The following is a 24,154-nucleotide window of genomic DNA, read 5'->3' as shown; positions in this document are numbered from 1 at the left end:
GTCGCTGTGGTAGAACGTTTTATGTTGATTGCCGATTTTCTCCATGTCAGAGGACCGTCACGTAAATTGATTTGATATGTGTCCATTTAAAAAAGATTATTAGGGAAATCGTTCTTCTTGCAAAGCATGTATACGTTTAAATCAAACTATTATATCAATCTGATTATTCACAATTGTATTATTGTGTGTATGTATCCGTACTCATTGTGTATTGGAGATGAAGAGGGCTACATTAACTGCCAGGTAACAGTTCAAAGAACATTGCAATATAGTACACACAGACATGTACTCTAACACTCCACCCTCCTGAACCTGCTCTCTTCCTCCCCCTCTCTCCCTCTATCTGACTCACTACAGTACACATCTCCAAGGGCTGGGAGACAATAGGTTAATCCTGCCACATCCGTTTTCACTCGCTCGCTCGCTCTCTCTCTCTCTCTCATATTCTCTCCGACAAGCAGCTCAGCTTTGCCTTGCCCTCTCCAGGTCCACCGGGAAATGAAACAGTGCTTTATTCCATCACAGATGTTCCCTTACAAATACTTAAGATTTGGTTAGAAGATGAAAACCCTCCGTTTTCACATCGGGCCTCCGAGACAATTCCTCTATCTGTATGACTTCAGTACGTCATGTTCCAAATCAAAACTGTCGTTTGATTTCATATCCGCGGGGACAGTACGTTATTAGAGGTGGAGACAGGGTAGTGAGTTGTGTAGTAGTTGACTAGACTGTCTGGAAGGTCATGATGACTCTCGAAAGGGGAGGCCGGATTGTAATAATTTCCAGTCAGTTGTTTAACAGTGAACAGCTTTGTGTCTGAAAGCAGATGGAACATTACCCGGTCTTGTCAATGAGCCATGTAAGCGATTGCAGAGGGGGAGAGAGCGGAAGCAGTACTTAGTTATTTTTAACAACAGGGTTTGTTATTGTGTCCTTAAGTGTTTTTTTTTTTTAGAGCTACAGTGTTTGATTGTGTACTGTGGGATGCTCTAGCTATCAGTAGACTGACTCGCCCTCCTCCCTACCTCCCCCTCTCCCCTCATCCCCGCCCCTCCGGGTTGACAGATTGACGGGCGGAGCCTAAGCGATTGAGCCCAACCTCGGCTACAACTGTCGCCATGGTGATGCAGCCCTGTGATGAATTGAATTTGCAATATTCCTGGGTTAGACACAGCCTAATAAAAACAGACTGGCAGACAAGGGAAAACTGTTAATGAAAAAATGCAGTGAAAGAAAGCTCTTTGTCAGCATGGTGTGTGAATCATATCATCATGTTAGAAAATAGTGGCATGTAACTGGGATAAATAGCCTAGTCTTATCATTGGTCTAGCCAGTGGTATGGGATGCATATAAAATACAGAAACAAAACATTTCCTTTTGTGGGTATTTTGGTGTTTATTTTGTGGTTTGCTTTATGTCGGGCATATACGGTGCATTCGGAAAGCATTCAGACCCCTTGACTTTTTCCACATTTTGTTACTTTGCTGCCTTATTCAGAAATGTATTGCATTGTTCTCTCCCTCTGATCAATCTACACACGCTACCCCATATTAACGAAGCAAAAACAGGTTTTTACAAATTCAAAACAGACAAAAAAAGACCTTATTTACATAAGTATTCAGACCCTTTGCTATGAGACTCGATAATTGAGCTCAGGTGCATCCTGTTTCCATTGATCATCCTTGAGATGTTTCTACAACTTGATTGGAGTCCACCTGTGGTAAATTCAGTTGATTGGACATTATTTGGAAAGGCACACACCTGTCTATATAAGATCCCACAGTTGACAGTGCATGTCAGAGCAAAAACCAAGCCATGAGGTGGAAGGAATTGTCTGTAGAGCTCCGAGAGGATTGTGTGGAGGCACAGATCTGGGGATGGGTTCCAAAACATTTCTGCAGCATTGAAGGTCCCCAAGAAAAGTGGCCTCCATCATTCTTAAATGGAAGTAGTTTGGAATCACCAAGACTCTTCTTAAAGCTGGCTGCCTGGGCAAACTGAGCAATCGGGGGAGAAGGGCCTAGGTTAGGAAGGTGACCAAGAACCCGATGGTCACTCTGACAAAGCTCCAGAGTTCCTCTGTGGAGATGGGAGAACCTTCCAGAAGGACAACCATCTCTGCAGCACTCCACCAATCAGGCCTTTATGGTAGAGTGGTCAGACGGAAGCCACTCCTCAGTAAAAGGCATATGACAGCCCGCTTGGAGTTTGCCAAAAGGCACCTAAAGCATTCTGATCATGACAAACAAGATTCTCTGGTCTGATGAAACCAAGATTGAACTCCTTGGCCTGAATGCCAAGCGTCCCTACAGCGAGGCATGGTGGTGGCAGCATCATGCTGTGGGGATGTTTTTCAGCGGCAGGGACTGGGAGACTAGTCAGGATTGAGGGAAAGATGAACGGAGCAAAGTACATAGAGATCCTTGATGAAAACCTGCTCCAGAGCGCTCAGGACCTCAGACTGGGGCGAAGGTTCCCCTTCCAACAGGACAACAGCCCTAAGCACACAGCCAAGACAACGCAGGAGTGGCTTCGGGGCAAGTCTCTGAATGTCCTTGAGTGGATCAGCCAGAGCCCGGACTTGAACCCGATCGAACATCTCTGGAGAGACCTGAAAATAGCTGAGCAGCAACACTCCCCATCCAACCTGACAGAGCTTGAGAGGATCTGCAGAGAAGAATGGGAGAAACTCTTCAAATACAGGTGTGCCAAGCTTGTAGCGTCATACTCAAGAACACTCAAAGATGTAATCGCTGCCAAAGGTGCTTCGACAAAGATCCCGAGTAAACGGTCTGAATACTTATGTAAATGTGATATTTCATATATATATTTTTTAAATGTGCTAATATTTAGAAATGCCTGTTTTTGCTTTGTCATTTTGGGGTATTGTGTGTCAATTTATGAGGGATAAAAAAAATATTTTATAAATTTTAGAATAAGGCTGTAACGTAATGTGGAAAAAGTCAAATGGTCTGTATGCTTTCCGAATGCACTGTATAATGGTTTATTTTTTCACTGTAAAATAAGCAATCAAGACGTGCATGGTACTGGTTTCTCCTGAGGCGCTTGTTCTGAAGTCTTACAATGGCTTTTTTTGGTTCTATAGCAGTCTTGTATTGAGACCCACAGTATGACTGTAAGTCGCTTTGGATAAAAGTGTCTTCTAAATAGCATAGAAATAAATACATATGACTCACAGCTGTCACGTTGAAGAGAGAGGCCCAGTGTTGCATCCTGTCCTAAATAACACACAACAGCTCTGCTCTGCCATGTTTTGGCTGAATCATCATCCCAGTCCTGCTCATGTAGCGTTATCTATCTGGGGGTGGAACAGAACCGGGCTGACTGGTGCCCCTGACGCCAGGCCCAACCCTTCCTGTGGCCAGATGGGCCTAACCAAGGAGGACAGAGAAGACAGGATGATAAACAACCCTGTCGCCTCCCTCCAGATTCTGTTCAAATGTCCTGTAAATGTTATGGTTGCTAATGCCTGTCTCCTGCACCTCCCACCCGACCAACTGTCCCTGAAAGTTCTAGTGCAGTCACGCGGTTCTCCACAACTTGTTCAAAGAATAATAAACACGTAGGCCTAGTTAACAGCTGAAAATACAGGGAGGAATCAAATGGGTTCTACGGAACTTCTACTAGCTTGGAATACCAACCATGATGCTTTTATATCATTTTTTGTGTTTTCTGTTTTTGTTTTCCTTTTTTTTCTGTTTTATTTGTGATTCTGCCGACATTGTCTATCAGTCAACAACCCCAAAAATGCTGGTAAGTTATTTTCAAACAGCTGTAAGATGATGCACTCCTTTTTGATTTTTGTTTGGGGTTCTTGGGTTATGGTTTTATCAGTTAAGATGCCTCTTGACTCCTTGTGCACATTTTGGAACCTTGGCCTTTTTGTTGGTCATATTTCATCCACCCACCAATGCTCCTGCTGTGTCCTGGGTTAAGGTTATGATTTGGGGTGGAGGTGAGTTTGGGACAGGATAAAGAACCCTGGGATACGAACCTTCTCTAAGAGGTGTTCCTGATTCCACTGTATTGCCTGCTAATTACTGGGAGCCAACATACTTCCCCTCCCCTGTCTGCACCTGCTACTGTAATGCCGTACTGTGACACCCTGCCATCCCATAGCTTGAGTCACACATTTTAATATTGTTCTTGACTCAGTTTGTTGTCTACTTTGCTGTTGTTTTTATAATGTGCACGTGACGAAAGCTTGTTTCTTGCATTTTGGTAATATTGTCAAGACTAAATAAGAGTTGTAAATGATCTATGGGTAGACAGTTTACACAGTTCCTTAATTGTGTAATCAGTGGAATGCAGGAAACAAGGACAAATTGTCAGTATTTGTTGTTGTGCACGCCTCATTGGCACATTTTCTCTTTATTTGGTTCACTATTCTCCAGTCACATACTTGTTTCTCACCTAGAAAGTATATATGAAGGGGGATCTCTTTTTCCTGCTTTCTGTTTATTTACTGTCTGGTTGTTACCATTTATTTTGTCTCTGATACCCACTCAATGCACGGGCGCTAGGCTGACTCCTGTCTCTGTGAATGACATTGATGCTACGCTGCTCATCTCTTTGTTCTGTTGATAGAATGACCTTGATGCTTCCTTTTCTTTTGAGTTCCTCCTTCAGTTTGTTGTTTTGTCTGTGTTGTCTTGTCACTGCCTCTTCACAACAAACGTAGCTAAGTAACTTCCACAACTTACTAGAATCACAACTGTAGGACAGTCCACAACAACAAAACATGCAAATCAATGTGTTCCCTGTGTTGTTAAAGCAGCCATTGTTCTAGCGCTTCCCTGCTTGGCTGTTGACTCAGCAGTGTAGAGCTTTCTGCTCAAGGCTGAAACAGCTGAGAGAGGCTTTCACATGGCTGCTCTGAAGGAAGACATTGATTCACATTTTTGATCCAGCTTGAATCTGCAGTTTCCTAATTGCACTAATTGTTTTCAATGAGGTGAAGTAATCTATTTGACTATTCAGTGGGAGGACAGAATCTGTGAGATGAGATGCACTTCATTTAGGTTACACACACACGCACACACACACACACACACACACACACACACACACACACACACACACACACACACTGAGAAGATATACAAGCAGTCACACTATAGCCCAGGCTAGCCCACCAGGTTTTCACCTGATATGAAGCATTAACTATAATGACCTAAAGAATATTTTCCTCCCAGATCAGCTCTTTATGTTGCCGACTCCGGTTCAGAGTTAATTGTGCTTCTGTTTCCGTGAACTCTGACCTCCGGATAAGCATTCCATCCTGAGTCCTCTGCTCCCTCTTTGGGACCTCACATCAACTTCTCTCCCCAGACAGACACGCTCATAGGCTAGCACTAAGGAGCGTTGTTAACGTGCTTTAGGTGCTGTAATGAGCATCGTGCTCCTGCCCAGTAGGAGGTATTTTCTGTGGTTTAGAAACTGTACTTTCAGATGTCCTTGTCTTGTTCTGATCATTCTTTCTTCTTTCTCTCCTGTAGTCCACCCCTCTCCACCTGGCAGCAGGGTACAACCGGGTCAGAATAGTACAGCTCCTGCTACAGCACGGTGCCGACGTACATGCAAAGGACAAAGGGTAAGTGTGTTTGTTGTTTGCATGCGCTTTAGGGTGAGTGTCGTGTTGGGAGTGTCTGTCCGTCCCCCCCAATAATGTTTCTGGAATGTTGAAGTTCACACTTTGCTGAGACACTTTATTTGGCCACCTTACCTAATGAACTTAGTTTCTAATTGCACAGTGATACAAAGGCTCTGTCCCTGTAATGACCTAATGCTGTCTGTGTTCCTTTCTCCCTCAGTGGTCTGGTTCCTCTCCACAATGCATGTTCTTATGGTCACTACGAAGTCACAGAGCTGCTGCTGAAGGTAAGAAACTCTATGTTACGTGGCGGCTATGGAAGGGAGAATCCTTTAGCTCTGGGGAGACAGAGGTCCCTGAGACAGCCGTTATTGTCAGGTGTTTTCAGAGGGGTTCGTCACAGGCCGAAAAGCCAGACCGGCTTCTCCTCCTTTGACTTCTTTCTCCCTTCACGTCGTCTTTGAGTTGGTCTTTGAGATGAAGACTCAGGACTGACTGGCATGTTTTTGGGAAGCCATCGTCACGCATCTGACGTTTCATGTCAGACATTGCGTCAGTAGTGCTGTCACACCTGGGTCGTGTTCACACTTTAAAAATACGTTTTTCTTTGCTCTTATTGAACCAGTTCGGATTTCAAAACAGAGTTTTTTTCAAAAAACATGTCTACCTGTCTGCCACTTTTTTTCCTTCACCACGTGTACGGTGTGTAACGGCCCTCTCTGTTTCCTGTTAGCATGGAGCGTGTGTGAACGCCATGGACCTGTGGCAGTTCACTCCTCTCCACGAGGCTGCCTCGAAGAACCGCGTGGAGGTGTGTTCTCTGCTGCTGAGCCACGGGGCTGACCCCACCCTGGTCAACTGTCACGGGAAGAGTGCTGTGGACATGGCCCCCACCCCGGAGCTCAAAGAGAGACTCACCTGTGAGAAAAGACATCTACTTACTAACACTCACACACCGACCGATAGACTCTCCTATGCACTCACATGCTCAAATAGTTTTTCCCTCCGATGACTTGGGAGAATAATGGAAGTCTTATGGCGTGTGTGTAAATGATGACATGGTTTTCCCCCTGTGTGTGTTGTGTAGATGAGTTTAAGGGGCACTCTCTGCTCCAGGCTGCGCGGGAAGCAGACGTGGCCAAGGCCAAGAAGTCCCTCGCTCTAGAGATCATCAACTTCAAACACCCACAGACACACGATACGGCACTGGTGAGGCACACCCCACACACACAGCACACAAACACAGCACACACACCACACAGTGTTAAATGGACTCCTCCTCCTTGTGTTGCAGCACTGTTCAGTGGCCTCTCCTCACCCAAAGCGGAAGCAGATCACAGAGCTGCTGTTACGTAAAGGTGCCAACGTCAACGAGAAGAACAAGGAGTGAGTGTCTTCCTGTTTAGCTGACCTCTGTCTGATCTCTAAACCGATCCTCTAACCACTGCTAAATCATGACGATGTTGATCCAACCCTGTGTGCGTCTGTCTGTATCTGCAGCTTCATGACCCCCCTACACGTGGCTGCTGAGAGGGCCCACAATGACATCATGGAGGTGTTGCAGAAACATGGAGCAAAGGTACAGTGTTCACCTCATCCGTCCATCCCTTCTGCCGTGCTCTCTACTGGTCTTGCTGCTTGTATCAGCAAAAGCGTCAAGTTCAATGGAATATACTTCATCGGAGTGTAAATCTGCAGCCGTCTGAGTGAACCCAAACCCTGTGAGATGGGATGTTTTTCTAACTAAAAAAAGGCAGAGATCTCTCTCCTCGGTGTCCGGGTGGGTCTGAAGTTACCAGTTGTTTTAGAGCTCAGTCATTTATAGTATTATTGAGACCAACGACAGGACGGACTGGGGGAAAGACTGTCCTCCTGGCCGATCAACTGCCTGGTTCTGAGAGCTCCATCAGATAAAAATGAGCAGATGGATGGAGTGTTCAGAGCCTGCCAGTCCCCCCCCCTGAAGAGCCCATCCTCACCTTCACAGGCGGTCCTTCCCTCATGCAGACCTAGTGAAAGACGCGTACCAGTTCCACAATGTTTAAAAGCCAGACAGCCACTAAAGAGAATCCTCTTGATAGCTTCCCTTGATGGAATTCTCTCAATAGCCTGAGTTGTGTGTTATATTACTTTCTAAAGAAAGACGTCGGAGACGGACATGAGAGAGGCTCCTGGGTGCTTTTGACAGCACCATTCGTTGATTATCTATCCAGAGAAGAGAAGCCCCCAAACAGTGGTATTTTGACTGTCATGTCTGGGCTTGTCTTATTCATAGTTATAAGGGGAGGTAGCTATCCCCCACAGAGGCCCAGCTGGTTAGGGAGCATGACAGATGGAACAGACATCGAAAGGTAAACCGCAGCACTTCCCTGCCTGCGCAGGCAGCCTGTTAAACTCGCTGCCGGTATATGGTGTGAAAATGGCAGATTTGATCACTTATAAGCGCCTATATTAGAACGCATTGGCTGCGCAGTAACATGCTATACATGTTACAGGGTCTCCGAGTCCAAGTGTGCATGTAATTTACAGTATCAATGTTTATGACCGCTATGTTTGATGTGCAGTTACAAGGATGACATGTCAAAACCTGGGTTGCTCTGAACAGAATTAGCCTATGTTTTGTCATGCTGTGAAGAGAATTAGCCCAAAACACACACCTGAATGCACTCATGACTCTATTCTATGTGCACCAAATTTACTACCGTTTCTCCGAAGGGCGTTGTGTAGGGCCCTAAAAAATAAGTTTCTTTTTTTGTGTGTGATTCCGTTCATTTTTTTTCTTCTGTTTTCCCCGGGGGAGTTTTCTTCTGTTTTTTTTGCTCTCAAAATCACACGTATTTATAGAAAAACAACAACATTTGGTGTTCTAAGTCCACATCAATGCTTAGATACATCAGGAGACCACTTGAGGTCTAGGAAAAATATATAAACATTGGGGTGAATTGAACCTTTTAAAGCAAGTGCACACCAGCAAGCGCTCATGTGATTGTTGAGTTTGCATAACAAATGGCCACTGGATTGATGCAAATAATCATGATGTCATTCTGCCAGGTAGGCGTGGGCTACTAAGTAGTTAGCATTTAATTGAGAAGGTATTTGGGAAAGCCTTTCCATCTCTACCAAAAGGTTATTATTAGCGTCATCGCTAACGGCTACACAAAGTGTAGACCTGCGCGCGCACTGCTCATTCCCGTGCCGTTTCAGAAGTTGCAGGAAAATACAAATCACTGAAGCATTTTGTTAATGTCTTTTTGATTTACTTGGGCAAATGAATGAGTTTTCTTATAAGTTCAATACATTTAGTTGATTTCCTATTGAGTTTAATACATTTTTTGAATATTATTTCTTAACATTTTTATGTCTGGATTCCATGATTCCATCCACATTGTCTGCAGTGCCGAGCCCAACTTTCGAAAGCGTGACAGTGTAACATGGTATTTTCTAAGTTAGCTAGTCATGTTGGCAATAGAACAAGCATTCAAATTATGCCCCTCCGACCCAGATTGCGATTTATAATGGACCGTTCTTGGATTGCGTAAACAACAACAGTGATTCAGTGATGGTGGGGACGCAGGGCTGTGTTCCAAACAAAACAGTACGGATGTCCTTGCTCTAGTTCCTCAACGGCACAGCTAGGGGAGCTCAAGAAAGCACCTTTTATAGTTAAAGGCTCTCTTCTTTGAGTCAGAAAAGTGCACTGGAATGACTTAGGAACTGTGCATACTTTGGAGATGTGTGTGACCACTTGGAGACACCAGTGAGACCTCTCACTCAAACCCTTTCATTTTTGGTCTTTTATGTTGAACCTAGCCCACATTTTCTATGAATATTGTTCTTGTCTTACTGAATATATCCAGAGGCCTTTCAGATTTCGCAACAAATGCTGCGAAAAGCACAGTAAATATCAAATGAGCTCTGTTGTCCTCACCTTTTGGTCTGATCATTTCCCTGTAATCTCTCTTCAATTTCTACCATGATTATGCTTCTCATATTTATTTTGTTGGAAGCATTTCAATTTGGCCCTATTCAAAGAGGCCAATTCCCATGAGTGTGCAGGGTTAACAAGTGAAGTCGAGCAGCGCCTGGTATTGGAGTTTTGCTGCTGTGCTCTGATCAGTGGGTCTGTGGGGAGCAGCGCTGTGGTGTGTGTATGTTCTAAGCAGAGCCTCCCCTTTCATTTGGAGTTGTACAATCGGTAATGAATCGAAATGAGGATATCCCAGGAGCTAAGGGAAACGAAGACAAGGCAGAATAAATAAAAGTCAGGCAGGAAGTAATCTCAGACTTGAAACACTCGGCTCTGGTACACAATTGTACAGGGGGACGAGCATACATTTATATACACGTACATGTGCAGTTGACCTTCCAAACACACACAAACACAAACACACACACACACAATAACACTATCTCTCCCAGTTCCTGCTCGGTGCTGATAGTCTCTGAAGAGCTCCAGTAGCCCGAGGGCTCGGCTGATTAATTATTGTTTGTGTTCATTTCAAAATGCGGGAATTTAGTCGCACAGCTCAATCCCCACAACTCCTCTCCCTCTCCTCACTCACTCTTTCCTGCTCTCCCTCCCTCTCTCCCTCCCTCTCTCAGATGAATGCACTGGACACCTTGGGGCAGACAGCCCTGCACCGTGCTGCAATGGCGGGACACCTCCAGACCTGCAGGCTGCTGTTGAGCTACGGAGCAGACGCCTCCATCCTCTCACTGCAGGGCTTCACCGCCTCACAGATGGGCAACGAGGCCGTGCAGCAGATACTCGATGGTACGGAGAGCGAGAGGGCGTGTGCGTGTTACTCTAAGACACTGGTTGGTGATACTGTGACGTTGTACTTCTCTCTCTCCCCCAGAAAATGTACCAGTGAGGAACTCTGACGTAGACTATCGGCTCCTAGAGGCAGCTAAAGCTGGAGACCTGGACACTGTGAAGGTAGGATTCTCATTTAAGACAGTGTGTGTGTGTGTGTGTGTGTGTGTGTGTGTGTGTGTGTGTGTGTGTGTGTGTGTGTGTGTGTGTGTGTGTGTGTGTGTGTGTGTGTGTGTGTGTGTGTGTGTGTGTGATCCCTACTATAGGTATAGCTAGCTGACTCACAGGAAAAAAAAGAATGCTAATAAGCAAGTTTACATGACATGCCCAGAACCCGTTGATATGGAAACTGTTATTTGATTTTCTGCTACTCCGTGTTCTGGTGTATGAACTCACTGGACTGCGTCGCCTTCAGCTCAAGATATTCTGAGAATGTTTTTGAAAACTTGCCAGTTTCATCACGGCTGCTTTGGCCGGTTTGATCTGAACTAGGCTTTGGTCTCACAGCTCACACTAATACTCTCATTCTGCCTGCAGACAGCTTGTGCTGCTGTCAGAATGTTGAGTGTGTCACTCTTTAGACTGCTTCTCTCGCTCCCCCACTCTGTGTGTGTGCACTTCACACGCGTGTGTTACCATGCTCTCTGCAGACTTCCTGTGCCACTGTCACAATGTAAAGTGTAAACTCTCTCTCTCTCTCTCTCTCTCTCTCTCTCTCTCTCTCTCTCCTTGCAGTCGCTGTGCTCTCCACAGAATGTGAATTGTCGGGACCTGGAGGGTCGTCACTCCACGCCGCTGCACTTCGCCGCCGGCTACAACCGTGTGGCGGTGGTGGAGTACCTGCTGCATCATGGGGCCGACGTCCACGCTAAAGACAAGGGGTGAGTCTTTCTTGGCTGGCTGGCTAGTTGTCTTTCTGTAGCCGTCTTGTTTGCTCAGGAATCTATATGTCTGTCTATCACCTTCGGTCTCAGCAGTGATTTCATCTCCTCCGCTCCACCACTCCACCCCACCCCCCCCCCAGATGATATAGAATCTCTATCAAAGATGTTATCGCTCTGTTGTTTCCTCAGGCTATGTCTCTTATATTAGACCCAAGACATTTCAGAGTAGGGAGAAGCTCATCACTTTCTAACCCTCACTCCTCTGTGTCTCCCTTTGCTCTCTCCCTTTTTCTCCCTCTCTATCTCTCTTTCTATCCTCTCTCTCCCTCCCCCTCTCTGTGCAGAGGTCTGGTGCCCCTGCACAACGCCTGCTCCTACGGTCACTACGAGGTGGCTGAGTTGCTGGTGAGACACGGGGCGTCGGTGAACGTAGCAGACCTGTGGAAGTTCACCCCTCTCCACGAGGCAGCAGCCAAGGGCAAATATGAGATCTGCAAGCTGCTCCTCAAGGTATGTCCTGCAACTGGGTGTCTAAAACCGAGTTAGTCAGTCCCCTCAGTCTCTGCAGACTGTCACACGCTTTCTCAACCTCTCTCTGTCTCACTCCATCTCTCTCTCTCTCTCTCTCTCTCCCCCTCTCTCTCTGTTTTAAGCCCTTTTTTACGAAGAGGTACTGTAGAAAGTCATAACGCTTCACTATTAGAATTTTACCACATGTTAAAGCCCAGTGGTAGTTATACTGTTTATTACGGCTGAATAGCGGACAGGAACACCACTTGTGTTTTATGGGCTTTTTTTCCATTAGATCTCCGGTGATGAAAACATCACTCGAGAAGGGTGTTTTAAAGTCGCTTAGAGACGGGCCGTTGTAAGCGGCAAAGGTCTCATAGACTTCAATGGGGGTAGGGCGGCAAAACGCAAGAAGTTTTGCAAGCGCCGCTGTTTGTGAACGGTGCCGCTGGCTCGAGCGCCCGTAAGATGAAATAGCCCGAAGTTTTGAGCGGCCAACGCGCATGGTTGACCAATTAGCAGAGTTCATCTTGTCGACCAATCAAACAATGTTTTAATGACAACATATGAGCAGACAACAACCGGGACCACTGGTCTCTACACGCGGTAGGCGGATCTTCTTTCGTTTTCAGTTGCCATTTTACCGTGGCCCGTGTGTAAGCACCTTTTTATGGTTTTGTTCATCATTAGTGTTAAGCAGGTCCAATTGATGTGAGTTCTAAAATCATAAGGACCTCAGAAACATGTGCGTCTGAGCTGTGAGCTGGGGAGTTATTTTTGGTAAGAACGCCAAGAGCTGCTGGAACGTGTTATTTCCCACCTCATGGTTAGAGGGACAAGTGTTGCATTGAACTTGATGCACATGATAAGAAATGACTCCGTCACCTCAATCATCAACTGAGACAATTTCTATCTAAAGAGAGCTTCTGAACCATTTCAAAATGTCTTCTCGAAGGCACGATGGTCTCACTTTGGCATCTAAGCAGCCATGGATTCACCCACCACCAAAACTCTGCCTAACTGCAGCAGCCAAGAGGCATACTTCCTTCCGTATCTATTTGGACAGTGAAGCTAAAATAACAAATGTGGCTCTACACTCCAGCATTTTGGATTTGAGATCAAATGTTTCATATGACGCGACAGTACAGCATGTCACTTTTTATTTGAGGGAATATTCATACATATCTGTTTTACCGTTTAGAAATGAAAGCTCTTTATGTATCTTGTCTGCCTATTCGAAGATGTCATAAGTATTATGACAAATTCCCTTACAGGGTATTAAAGTAGTCAAAAAGTTTAGCATTTGGGTCCCATATTCCTATCACCCAATGATTACATCAAGCTTGCGACTCTACAAACTCGTTGGATTCATTTGCATTTGTTTGGAGTTATGTTTTTTTCCCAATAGGAACTTTTGATTTGATCTCAAATCCATTTGATCTCAAATCCAAAATGCTGGAGTATAGAGCCAAATGTAAAAATGTAGCTTCACAGTTCAAATATATAGAGAAGAGTCTATATTCAGTGTTTTTCCTTAGCAATCTATGACAAGCCTCTGCTCTGGTGGTCCCCTCAGCATGGGGCGGACCCGACCAAGAAGAACCGTGACGGCAACACTCCTCTGGACATGGTGAAGGAGGGGGACACGGACATCCAGGATCTGCTGAGAGGAGACGCTGCCCTGCTGGACGCTGCGAAGAAGGGCTGTCTGGCCCGCGTCCAGAAACTCTGCAGCCCAGAGAACATCAACTGTAGAGACACACAGGGACGCAACTCCACCCCCCTGCACCTTGCAGGTAAGACTGGCCACCAAGACATAGCCATGGGTACATAGACCCATCTAGTTTGACGTCTGTTACTGGAGTTCTGTTAACAATTATCAATGGCTGTTATACTTGTCAAAAGGGCCAGATTTGATGAATAGCTTACTCAAATCCAATTTTATTTGGCACATGCTTCGTAAACAACAGGTGTAGACTAACGGTGAAATGCTTGCTTACGGGTCCTTTTCCCACAATGCGCAGTTAAAGATAAAACATACAAATTGTGACACAAGGACAAAATACACGGTGAAATGATGGCAGATACGTTAAGATCAGCGTTTTTTTTAAACACACACCAAATGGTCACGAGCCAATAAGACAGCTCCCATCCACTGCAGCAGTTACATGCCATACCACGTCTAGTGTAACCTCATGGAAGCCACTGTATTTTCAAGCCAGTCGTAAGTGGGATTCTAGATTCCCGCAGTGTGTGTATATAGGTCCGAATGGTCACGCAGTGCGTGTAGCCAGATGGCCAGGGCTGTTGGACAAGTCTGCCCTCCCTGTGCCCGTGGAAGGCCGTGGCTCAGTGGAGGGGGGACAACAGATGGGTGAGGGTGAACAAACAGTCACAGGAGGCAACCGGGAACGGACCTGGGCTGGGACAACAGTCAACGGCTGACCTGACACAAACCTCACACCACACCATGTGTTTACTACAGTATGGCCTCTCTCTAGGTGGCGGATGATCAGGACAGACGCCCCTCGTCTCATGCGCTCACACACTTTCTACCGCAGCTTGATTTCACAGTTAAATGAGCAACTTTCGACCACACTGCAGAAATGAAGATTGTGTGTGTCTGTCTGTGTGTGTGTGTGGTGATTCAACCGTTTAATTACGTTTACATGCAATACTACCACTTAAACTTAGTGTCTCTAGTCTATCATTCACTTCCATTCTGCTAACTAGAGGTCCGTGCTGCAGTGAAGGTTTCGGAGGTCTTTAGTCTCCATAACACGGCAGCTCAATTATCTCCCCCAGCAGAACATTAAGTCCAATCAAACACCCTGCTGCTGGGAGAGATGTGTGTGTTTAGTAGTGTAAGAAGTGTGTGTCTATGTGCCAGACAGACATCTCCCCTCATGTTCACACCGTGAAGAGCTGAGAGGAGCGAGAGACCTAATCTATGAGAATGACTTTGATTAGCGGTCTCCTCATTAAAGTAGCAGTGAGAGAGTCTGAGAGTGTAAGAGACGCACCCGCCCAGAGCCGTGTGTGGATCGGCATCGGGCTGCAGCTAATAATGAGTGTTAATTAGACTGGGTCCTGGAGGGGAGTCAACTAGAGGGAACAGTGTGCTCACCGTGCCTCCAACACACCGCCGCGGAACTGATTTCTGGATTTCTGCTCAATTTCTCACACCATAAATTGCTGCAGTGGTATAGGGTCACTTCTCCTTTGAAGCTGAGCTCGTTTGAGACCTTGAAAGAATACTGAGAAGGAGAGAGAGAGAGGGAGAGAGAGGTAGGAAGAGAGGGATTGAGATACCAGTGTCAGATGGAACACAGCCCCATGGTGCCAGGGGTAATCCATTTTGCACCATTTTCCTCGCAAAGGTCTCTGAAAAGTTTTGGCTGACCAAATGAGGCATTCATGGCAATACATATGAGCACATTTTGGTGTCTGCATTAACCCATTGTGTTTGCGTTCCCCCCCCCCCCCCCCCCCCCCCCCACCAGCTGGCTACAATAACCTGGAGGTAGCAGAGTACCTGTTGGCGCATGGAGCTGATGTCAACGCCCAGGACAAGGGGGGCCTCATCCCCCTCCACAACGCTGCCTCTTACGGGGTGAGTGCCATAATCTCACCCCCCCCCCCCCCCCCCCCTCTTCTCCAATCCATGGAGCACAGCCCAAAAAGTGGACTATTACTTATAACACCAGTGTGCCAATGACATTTACTGAGCCAATCAGAGCTCCTCTCTACTCGTGTTCCCCTACACGGCCTCTCTGTGCTCCCTGCTTATACCAAACACTCTGTTGTGTTCCTTAGTGTGACACATTGTGTCGGGCGTGTAAATGTTGTGCTGTAGAGGTCCCTCCAAGGCCGAAGAAGCTCATCAACTTTTCATACAACACTGCGTTTCATCATTCATTTAGTAGGGAAGCACTGCCGTGGCCTATTGAGGGAGGCGCTTTGTGAACACTGGCTGATATGGAGATGATACGGAGAGTGAGAGAGAGAGCGCACAGCAGCACTGACAGGAAACACAACCTCGGTCTAAATCAAACAAGCAAAATAAATGTCCAAGCCACAACCAAACCTTCTCCCACCCGAAATCAAACACATTCTCAGGGACAAGCCACAACCAAACCCTCTCCCACCCTAAATCAAACACATTCTCAGGGACAAGCCACAACCAAACCCTCTCCCACCCTAAATCAAACACATGCTCAGGGACAAGCCACAACCAAACCCTCTCCCACCCTAAATCAAACACATTCTCAGGGACAAGCCACAACCAAACCCTCTCCCACCCTAAATCAAACACATTCTCAGAGACAAGCAACAACCAAACCCTCTCCCACCCTAAATCAAACACATTCTCAGGGACAAGCCACAACCAAACCCTCTCCCACCCTAAAACAAACACATTCTCAGGGACAAGCCACAACCAAACCCTCTCCCACCCTAAATCAAACACATTCTCAGAGACAAGCAACAACCAAACCCTCTCCCACCCTAAATCAAACACATTCTCAGGGACAAGCCACAACCAAACCCTCTCCCACCCTAAAACAAACACATTCTCAGGGACAAGCCACAACCAAACCCTCTCCCACCCTAAATCAAACACATTCTCAGGGACAAGCCACAACCAAACCCTCTCCCACCCTAAATCAAACACATGCTCAGGGACAAGCCACAACCAAACCCTCTCCCACCCTAAATCAAACACATTCTCAGGGACAAGCCACAACCAAACCCTCTCCCACCCTAAATCAAACACATTCTCAGGGACAAGCCACAACCAAACCCTCTCCCACCCTAAATCAAACACATTCTCAGGGACAGCTCTGACCATTGCGACGACACAGATAGGGAAACTTGGCCATTTGTTAAGCTAATAGGCAGTCCAAATGTTCGTTGTTTGTGTTCTTTATGCCATTTAGTCCAGTAGTAGTGTGTAGGGGCCTGGTGACATGATTAGGCCCAAGCAGGAAGCTCGGAGCAGGCTGTTTTACGTAACAGTCCTGGGTTATGGGATGGCTCTCAGTCCAGTCCAGCACCTGCTACCCTTGGCATGGTTCCTGAGAACTGCTCCTGCTGCACAACTATCTGCCTGTGTGCTGCTCTGACTTCCACTGTGTAGGTGTGGAGTGTGTGCTCCTTAGGCCCATGGGTCAGCTGGTTGCTGGCAGGCCTTGGTTGACCTTGACTGGTCCTGTCCGTCTATATTCCATAGGGCCACTGTGTGGGTGTGCGTGACAGTGTGTGGTGATGATGAAATGTCAGTGGGCTCGGCTCAACACTGAGGTGATCACAGAACACTAGAAACGTCAGATAGACGTTGATAGGGTTTCTAAGTTCTCGCTTTCACTAAGTTAAGTCATTGAACGGATTCACTCTGTCATTCACTGAAGGATTTGTTTCTTTCGGGTCATTCAGATTTGAGCCTAACGCGTCCCTGTTGTTTCTCCCGCAGCACGTGGATATAGCTGCTCTCCTGATCAAGCACAACACGTGTGTGAACGCTACAGATAAGTGGGCCTTCACCCCCCTCCACGAGGCGGCTCAGAAAGGCCGGACCCAGCTGTGTGCTCTGCTATTGGCCCACGGAGCTGACCCTACAATGAAGAACCAGGAGGGACAGACGCCACTGGACCTGGCTACGGTACACACACACGCACACACACTTGTAATTACCTCCGGTAAATGGCCTCTCACAAAGTTACTCTGCCCTTTAATACTGGAATACACAACCGTAGCTTGTTAGGATTTCCATCGTGTTCTGATATTGAGACGTAATTAACTTTAGGCAATTAAGACCTTCCTTCAGATGAATGCGATAGATGGTTACTGTGTAAATCAATGAACATGTTTATCATAGTATCCTCATTACATGTCTGTTTTTTGTCTCCTCTGTCTCAGGCTGATGACATCAGAGCGCTGCTGATTGATGCCATGCCTCCAGACGCCCTACCCAGCTGCTTCAAGCCTCAGGCCACGGTGGTCAGCGCCTCGGTGGTCAGCGCCTCGGTGGTCAGCGGCTCGGTGGTCAGCGGCTCGGTGGTCAGCGCCTCGGTGGGCAGCGGCTCGGTGGGCAGCGGCTCGGTGGGCAGTGCAGCGGACATCTCTCCGGCATCTACGCCATCCTGCCTGTCTGCAGCCAGCAGCATAGACAACCTGGCCAATCCCCTGAGTGAGCTCACTGTGGCTGGAGCCACCGGGCCTGCAGACGGAGCCGCCGGGTCCGACAGGAAGGAAGGACAGCGTACGTAACCCTTCCGTCTTTTATATATCACAGATAGAATATAATTCAACTTTCTATACAGCCTAGGATGGACATTTTCCCTCGGCATCACCATACAAGGTAGGCCATCAATGTAAAAATAAAGACTCTCATAATACGGCAATACGTATGAAAAAGAGTTAGTCTGATTTGTCTGAGTAGACCGTATTTAAGCCGTCATTTGACACATTGTCTGTTTTGTGTTGTATTCAACAGCCATCTTAGACATGAACATCAGCCAGTTCCTGAAAAGCTTGGGGTTGGAGCACCTGCGCGACATCTTCCAGAGGGAACAGGTAAATGCACGTATCCTAGTGGTCCCTGTACAAGCCAATCACTTTTACTGTTGCCCATTCATACACCTCCGTCACTCACGTCACAAGTCTAAAAAGCTCAACCCTCAATCACTCTGTCATCTGTGCCGCTCTGTCTGCAGCTGGCCTTTTTACTGGACCTTCAGATCGTCAGTCAGTCAGTCAGTAGTATTACTTGCCCCCTTATGCATAGACAGATAATCTCAGACAGGCTGAAATCAGACTTCACCGTGTTGCATGGCCAGACACTATGAAATTTCCCTCATGCTGCAGAGCAGGCTGCACTCTCTCTCTCCCTCTCTCTCCCTCCCTCTCCCCCTGTCTCTTTCTCTGCCTGTGTCTGCAGCAGCTCAAAGTGCCCCGTGTCTCCGGCAGGGTAGTTTAGACTGACCTCTTCATCCCACCACTGATTGATTTTAGGGGGATGTTGGGTTCCACGCTGAGCGGCGTGTGGTGTTAGGGGTGTGGGGACGACATGTCAGGTGAAATCAGGCTGGGGACATGGTAGCCATGCTGGAACGGAGAGGGATCTCATTTGCACATAGATGAGCAGAGGGATCCCTGCAGCGAGGGAACGGGAGTGAGGAGCGAGGAGGGAGGTCAGGAGAGGAGAGCAAATCAGACCTTATTCAACCTTCCGGTCTCTCCTAAAGACAAGTTCAGAATCAGAGCAGCCAGGCCAGGAAAGGAAAGAAAGAAGTTACATGAAGGAAGGGGTTTACTGCTAAAGGAAAAAGTTCCAGTCTTTCAGATGTAGAGAAGCTTATGAGATGAAAGTGGAGTGGTTTGTTCTCGTACCAGATTGGTTTTTGGTTCCTCACCATTATCACAGCATTACAGATTCCGCTCCAGCTGTTGATTGTTTTGTTCTATATTTTTATTTTTGTTTTATTTTTAATCCCAGCCCCCGTCGCGCAGTTGGCCTTTTGGTAGGCCGTCATTGTAAATAAGAATTTGTTCTTAAATGACTTGCCTAGTTAAATAAAGGTTAAATAACATATTACCACAAGCCTGTCCTCCCTAATTAAAGTGACACCAACCTCCTGTGCTGCATTATCACATCTGTATGTGAGTCACACGTGGGGGGTTCTTTTTCCTGATTGATTAGACAGGGCCAGCGGCCCGGGTGTCAGTGTGTGACAGACCTGTCTTACTTGTGATGTATAGCCAAGGAGGAGGCTATTTGAGATTGGGAGTGTCCGAGAGAGAAGAGGTGATTCAGTCTTAGAGGATATATGCTCAGGGAATAGAAATTATGAAGTGTGTACCCCACACACAGTCACTAACCTACCCCACACTCACACCACGGCCTCTTCGTAGTTTCTCTGTATTACACTCTCTATGTGATTGTGTGAGCGTTTGTTTGTCCATATCTGAAGGTTTGTTTTTGGTGAGATGATGCTGTGTTAAGGATGAGGATTCTCCAGTGTTGTTGATCGGTGAATATGCATTTGAGTAGTGAGTTACCCATTTAAACCCCTCTCTTCTCCTCAACCACTGGCTAAGTTTATCCCTGCACTGGCCGGATGAGTGAGGGTTTACACAGACCGAGAGGGAGAGAGACGGCTCTAAACCATATCTTGTCATATCTTGGTAGAAATGGGTCATGGTATGCTGCAGGGCTAGAAATGGTGGCCAGCAAGTACATTTAACCAGAGAACTAAGATAAATCTAAGATTTTTTTCTGGAATTTGTTGATATTCTTCATTCCAAATGTCACATTATTTGTAGCAGTCTGTGACTTGCTATTCTCTGCACTGTCACTGTCTCTTGGTTCTAATGATATTATGATTGGATGCATTGTTTTGGAGAGCCACTCCGATTTGCTGTGTTTAGGATGCTCTGTCTCTGCTCCTGTTTTTGATTGGCTGATTGTTCTGTTTCCGTGCAGATTACGCTGGACGTCCTGGCCGATATGGGCCACGAGGAGCTGAAGGAGATTGGGATCAACGCCTACGGTCACCGCCACAAACTCATCAAAGGCATGGAGAGACTCCTGGGAGGACAGCAAGGTCAGAGAGCCAGATCTCAGCCAAGAATACTGCCAGCTGGATCGTTTTCCTTTCATCTCATCCCTTATTGATTTCATATTTAAGAACTCTCTTATACAGTACATAGTGGCTTAATTGGCCACACTGGCTTAATCACGAGAGTTTAAGGTTATTTAGGAGGACTGTTTAACATCTTGTGAAGTAATACGACACATGCACACTGCTGCTTACCCATACCCAATGTCTCTCAGTACAGCCTGCTACTCAGAGGACACCACCTTTAGCTCTGTTATTGTGGTTTCTCGTGGAGTTCGACAAATGTATTGAAGTGTCACTCCACTATGACGCAGTAATACAAAAGACAGATTTTTACAAATATTTTGAAACCACATTGTGGACCACTCAAAGTGAGTTGAGACACTGAAAACAAACATAGTCAAACATGGGCCAGGCGTCGTCTATACTACACTACTACATCTTCTATGTATGCATAAAACAAGTACAGTGGACAAAAGGTCAATTAGGCAATTTATAGAGAAACGTCTTCGTTGGAGGATAAGGTAGTGGGCTTTGGTGCGGGTATTTACATTGTTACCTGATACAATTTCACATGATTAATTCTTTTCATATGCTGTGTTCTCGTCCCTCTGCTCCAGGTGCTAACCCGTACCTCACGTTCCACTGTGCCAGTCAGGGTACGGTGCTCATAGACCTGGCCACTGACGATAAGGAGTTCCAGTCTGTAGAGGAGGAGGTATGTGCTATAACTATAGCTCTCCTCTACCATGTGAACACTGCAGACGTAGCTCTGGTTTGATCCGGGGGGCTACTTGCTCAGTCGGCAGCGCAACGACACAGATCATTTCCTCAATCAAACGGACAATCGGAAACAGGCCTTCGTTCATTTAGATTCTATCAGTGTTAGAAGTGGACATGGTAGACTTAGGAGAAGTGAGGACATCGGACCAAAAGCTCTGTCATGACAGCTCTGTCTTTACCGTCCTCACAGTTGCAAAGTACGATCCGAGAGCACCAGGACGGGGGCAACGCAGGTGGGGTCTTCAGCAGGTACAACATCCTAAAGGTGAGTCGTAGGCGTCTGGAGAGGAGACGACCTCCCCAAATCCCTATTCCTCCTCAATAAACACCTCTCTAATAACACTGGTAATAAGACTGGAAGATTTGTCCGTCTGTAGATCCAGAAGGTGGTGAATAAGAAGTTGAGGGAGAGGTATTCGCACAGACAGAAAGAGATCGCTGACGAAAACCACAACCACCACAACGAGCGTATGCTCTTCCACGGTAGTTTTTCATTTTCCCAGTACCTCTACCATTTACCTATCATTTCTGTTGAAGAGAGACAATTCTCTTACAACTTTTGTTTCTGAATGAGGGTTGCCCCCCCCCCCCCCCCCCCCCCCCCCACTCTTCCTCTGCCAGGCTCTCCATTCATCAACGCCATCATCCATAAGGGTTTTGACGAGCGGCATGCCTACATCGGGGGCATGTTCGGCGCGGGCATCTATTTTGCAGAGAACTCCTCCAAGAGTAACCAGTACGTGTACGGGATAGGAGGGGGCACGGGCTGCCCCACTCACAAAGACCGCTCCTGCTACGTCTGCCACAGGTCAGACTCACTCCAGACGTTCCTTAATGATGTGTGATGTGTAGCCTGTTCTGCAAGCAGTTGGCTGTGTGTATGCTGCTGTTTCTAATCCATCTGGTGTTGTGTATTGCAGCCAGTGGTATGTGATCTTCTGATGTGTGTGTTATGAAGGATCTCAAGTTGTGTGTAATGTTCTGGCGTGTGTTAAGTTGTTTATTACAGGCAGTTGTGTGTTTTGTTCTAATATGTGTGTGTGTTGGGTTGTTGTGTGTTGCAGGCAGTTGTTGTTCTGCAGGGTGACCCTGGGTAAGTCCTTCCTCCAGTTCAGTGCCATGAAGATGGCCCACGCCCCCCCTGGACACCACTCTGTGATTGGCCGGCCCAGCGTCAATGGACTGGCCTACGCAGAGTACGTAATCTACAGAGGAGAACAGGTCAGTCTAACACATACACACACCTTTCACAAGAGCCATGGTTCCACAGTGCACGTCTGTCGAAAAGCACATACTGTAGATGTGTTGACTGTATGGTTGATGTTTATAATGACAATGACTGTCCTCTCCCACTGTATTCCTCAGGCGTACCCAGAGTACCTAATCACATATCAGATCCTGAAGCCAGAGAGCACACCCTCATCCACAGCCGGAGAAGAACAGAAGTCCTAGTCCAGACTGATCCAGACCAACTCACACCCACCTTTACTGGGAAAGAACCAACCACAGAGACTCTTACCAGAAACACTTCACACATTCTGGGCTAAGCCGGGACAAACCCCAGCCCCTTAACTCAACTCTACACCAATGGAAAGATTTCTTTCCTCCACTTCTTTTTTGTTGTTCCATTTCACTATAAACAACCAGTTTCTCACAACCACCACCCATTTATTCCTTCCTCATCCTACTTCAGTGTTTACATGAAAATGTTGCCTTCCCGGGGAATCGTCTCTCGAGTCATGTTGTCGCCCCCTAGTGCCCATCTCCCAGTCTCTCGCTCATGGTTGCCCTTTGTTGTCACTGGTTAAGGCCAAATAGAGAGAACCAAGTGGATAATGGTTAGGTCAGACATTGGGACTCAAAGCTCATTGGTTAGTGGTTAAGGTTAGAGATGGGGACTCACAGCTCATTGGTTAGTGGTTAAGGTTAGAGATGGGGACTCACAGCTCATTGGTTAGTGGTTAAGGTTAGAGATGGGGACTCACAGCTCATTGGTTAGTGGTTAAGGTTAGAGATGGGGACTCACAGCTCATTGGTTAGTGGTTAAGGTTAGAGATGGGGACTCACAGCTCATTGGTTAGTGGTTAAGGTTAGAGATGGGGACTCACAGCTCATTGGTTAGTGGTTAAGGTTAGAGATGGGGACTCACAGCTCATTGGTTAGTGGTTAAGGTTAGAGATGGGGACTCACAGCTCATTGGTTAGTGGTTAAGGTTAGAGATGGGGACTCACAGCTCATTGGTTAGTGGTTAAGGTTAGAGATGGGGACTCACAGCTCATTGGTTAGTGGTTAAGGTTAGAGATGGGGACTCACAGCTCATTGGTTAGTGGTTAAGGTTAGAGATGGGGACTCACAGCTCATTGGTTAGTGGTTAGGGTTAGAGATGGGGACTCACAGCTCATTGGTTAGTGGTTAGGGTTAGAGATGGGGACTCACAGCTCATTGGTTAGTGGTTAAGGTTAGAGATGGGGACTCACAGCTCATTGGTTAGTGGTTAAGGTTAGAGATGGGGACTCACAGCTCATTGGTTAGTGGTTAAGGTTAGAGATGGGGACTCACAGCTCATTGGTTAGTGGTTAAGGTTAGAGATGGGGACTCACAGCTCATTGGTTAGTGGTTAAGGTTAGAGATGGGGACTCACAGCTCATTGGTTAGTGGTTAGGGTTAGAGATGGGGACTCACAGCTCATTGGTTAGTGGTTAAGGTTAGAGATGGGGACTCACAGCTCATTGGTTAGTGGTTAAGGTTAGAGATGGGGACTCACAGCTCATTGGTTAGTGGTTAGGGTTAGAGATGGGGACTCACAGCTCATTGGTTAGTGGTTAAGGTTAGAGATGGGGACTCACAGCTCATTGGTTAGTGGTTAAGGTTAGAGATGGGGACTCACAGCTCATTGGTTAGTGGTTAAGGTTAGAGATGGGGACTCACA

The 24,154-nt window shown here is 46.7% G+C and overlaps 1 protein-coding gene across 1 annotated transcript in view; it reads left to right on the top strand.

Annotated features, from left to right (window-relative positions):
• Positions 1–24,154, top strand: part of LOC120025711 (poly [ADP-ribose] polymerase tankyrase-1-like) — a 110,035-nt gene extending 85,881 nt beyond the window's left edge. Inside the window, exons 6-27 of the mRNA XM_038970289.1 lie at positions 5,520–5,614; positions 5,835–5,901; positions 6,348–6,534; positions 6,702–6,823; positions 6,909–7,000; positions 7,115–7,193; positions 10,217–10,388; positions 10,474–10,553; positions 11,166–11,311; positions 11,659–11,824; positions 13,401–13,620; positions 15,328–15,437; positions 17,295–17,483; positions 17,741–18,083; positions 18,318–18,397; positions 20,307–20,427; positions 21,063–21,160; positions 21,416–21,490; positions 21,603–21,708; positions 21,847–22,033; positions 22,290–22,446; positions 22,591–24,154. Coding sequence (XP_038826217.1) covers positions 5,520–5,614; positions 5,835–5,901; positions 6,348–6,534; positions 6,702–6,823; positions 6,909–7,000; positions 7,115–7,193; positions 10,217–10,388; positions 10,474–10,553; positions 11,166–11,311; positions 11,659–11,824; positions 13,401–13,620; positions 15,328–15,437; positions 17,295–17,483; positions 17,741–18,083; positions 18,318–18,397; positions 20,307–20,427; positions 21,063–21,160; positions 21,416–21,490; positions 21,603–21,708; positions 21,847–22,033; positions 22,290–22,446; positions 22,591–22,677 — 2,979 coding nt within the window. The 3' untranslated portion in view covers positions 22,678–24,154. The remainder of the gene's footprint in view (positions 1–5,519; positions 5,615–5,834; positions 5,902–6,347; positions 6,535–6,701; positions 6,824–6,908; positions 7,001–7,114; positions 7,194–10,216; positions 10,389–10,473; positions 10,554–11,165; positions 11,312–11,658; positions 11,825–13,400; positions 13,621–15,327; positions 15,438–17,294; positions 17,484–17,740; positions 18,084–18,317; positions 18,398–20,306; positions 20,428–21,062; positions 21,161–21,415; positions 21,491–21,602; positions 21,709–21,846; positions 22,034–22,289; positions 22,447–22,590) is intronic.

Source organism: Salvelinus namaycush, chromosome 31, assembly GCF_016432855.1.
Source record: "Salvelinus namaycush isolate Seneca chromosome 31, SaNama_1.0, whole genome shotgun sequence".
Classification (NCBI taxonomy): Eukaryota; Metazoa; Chordata; class Actinopteri; order Salmoniformes; family Salmonidae; genus Salvelinus; species Salvelinus namaycush.
Note: the sequence above shows the minus strand (reverse complement) of the source record. Positions and strands in the feature narration are given on the sequence as shown.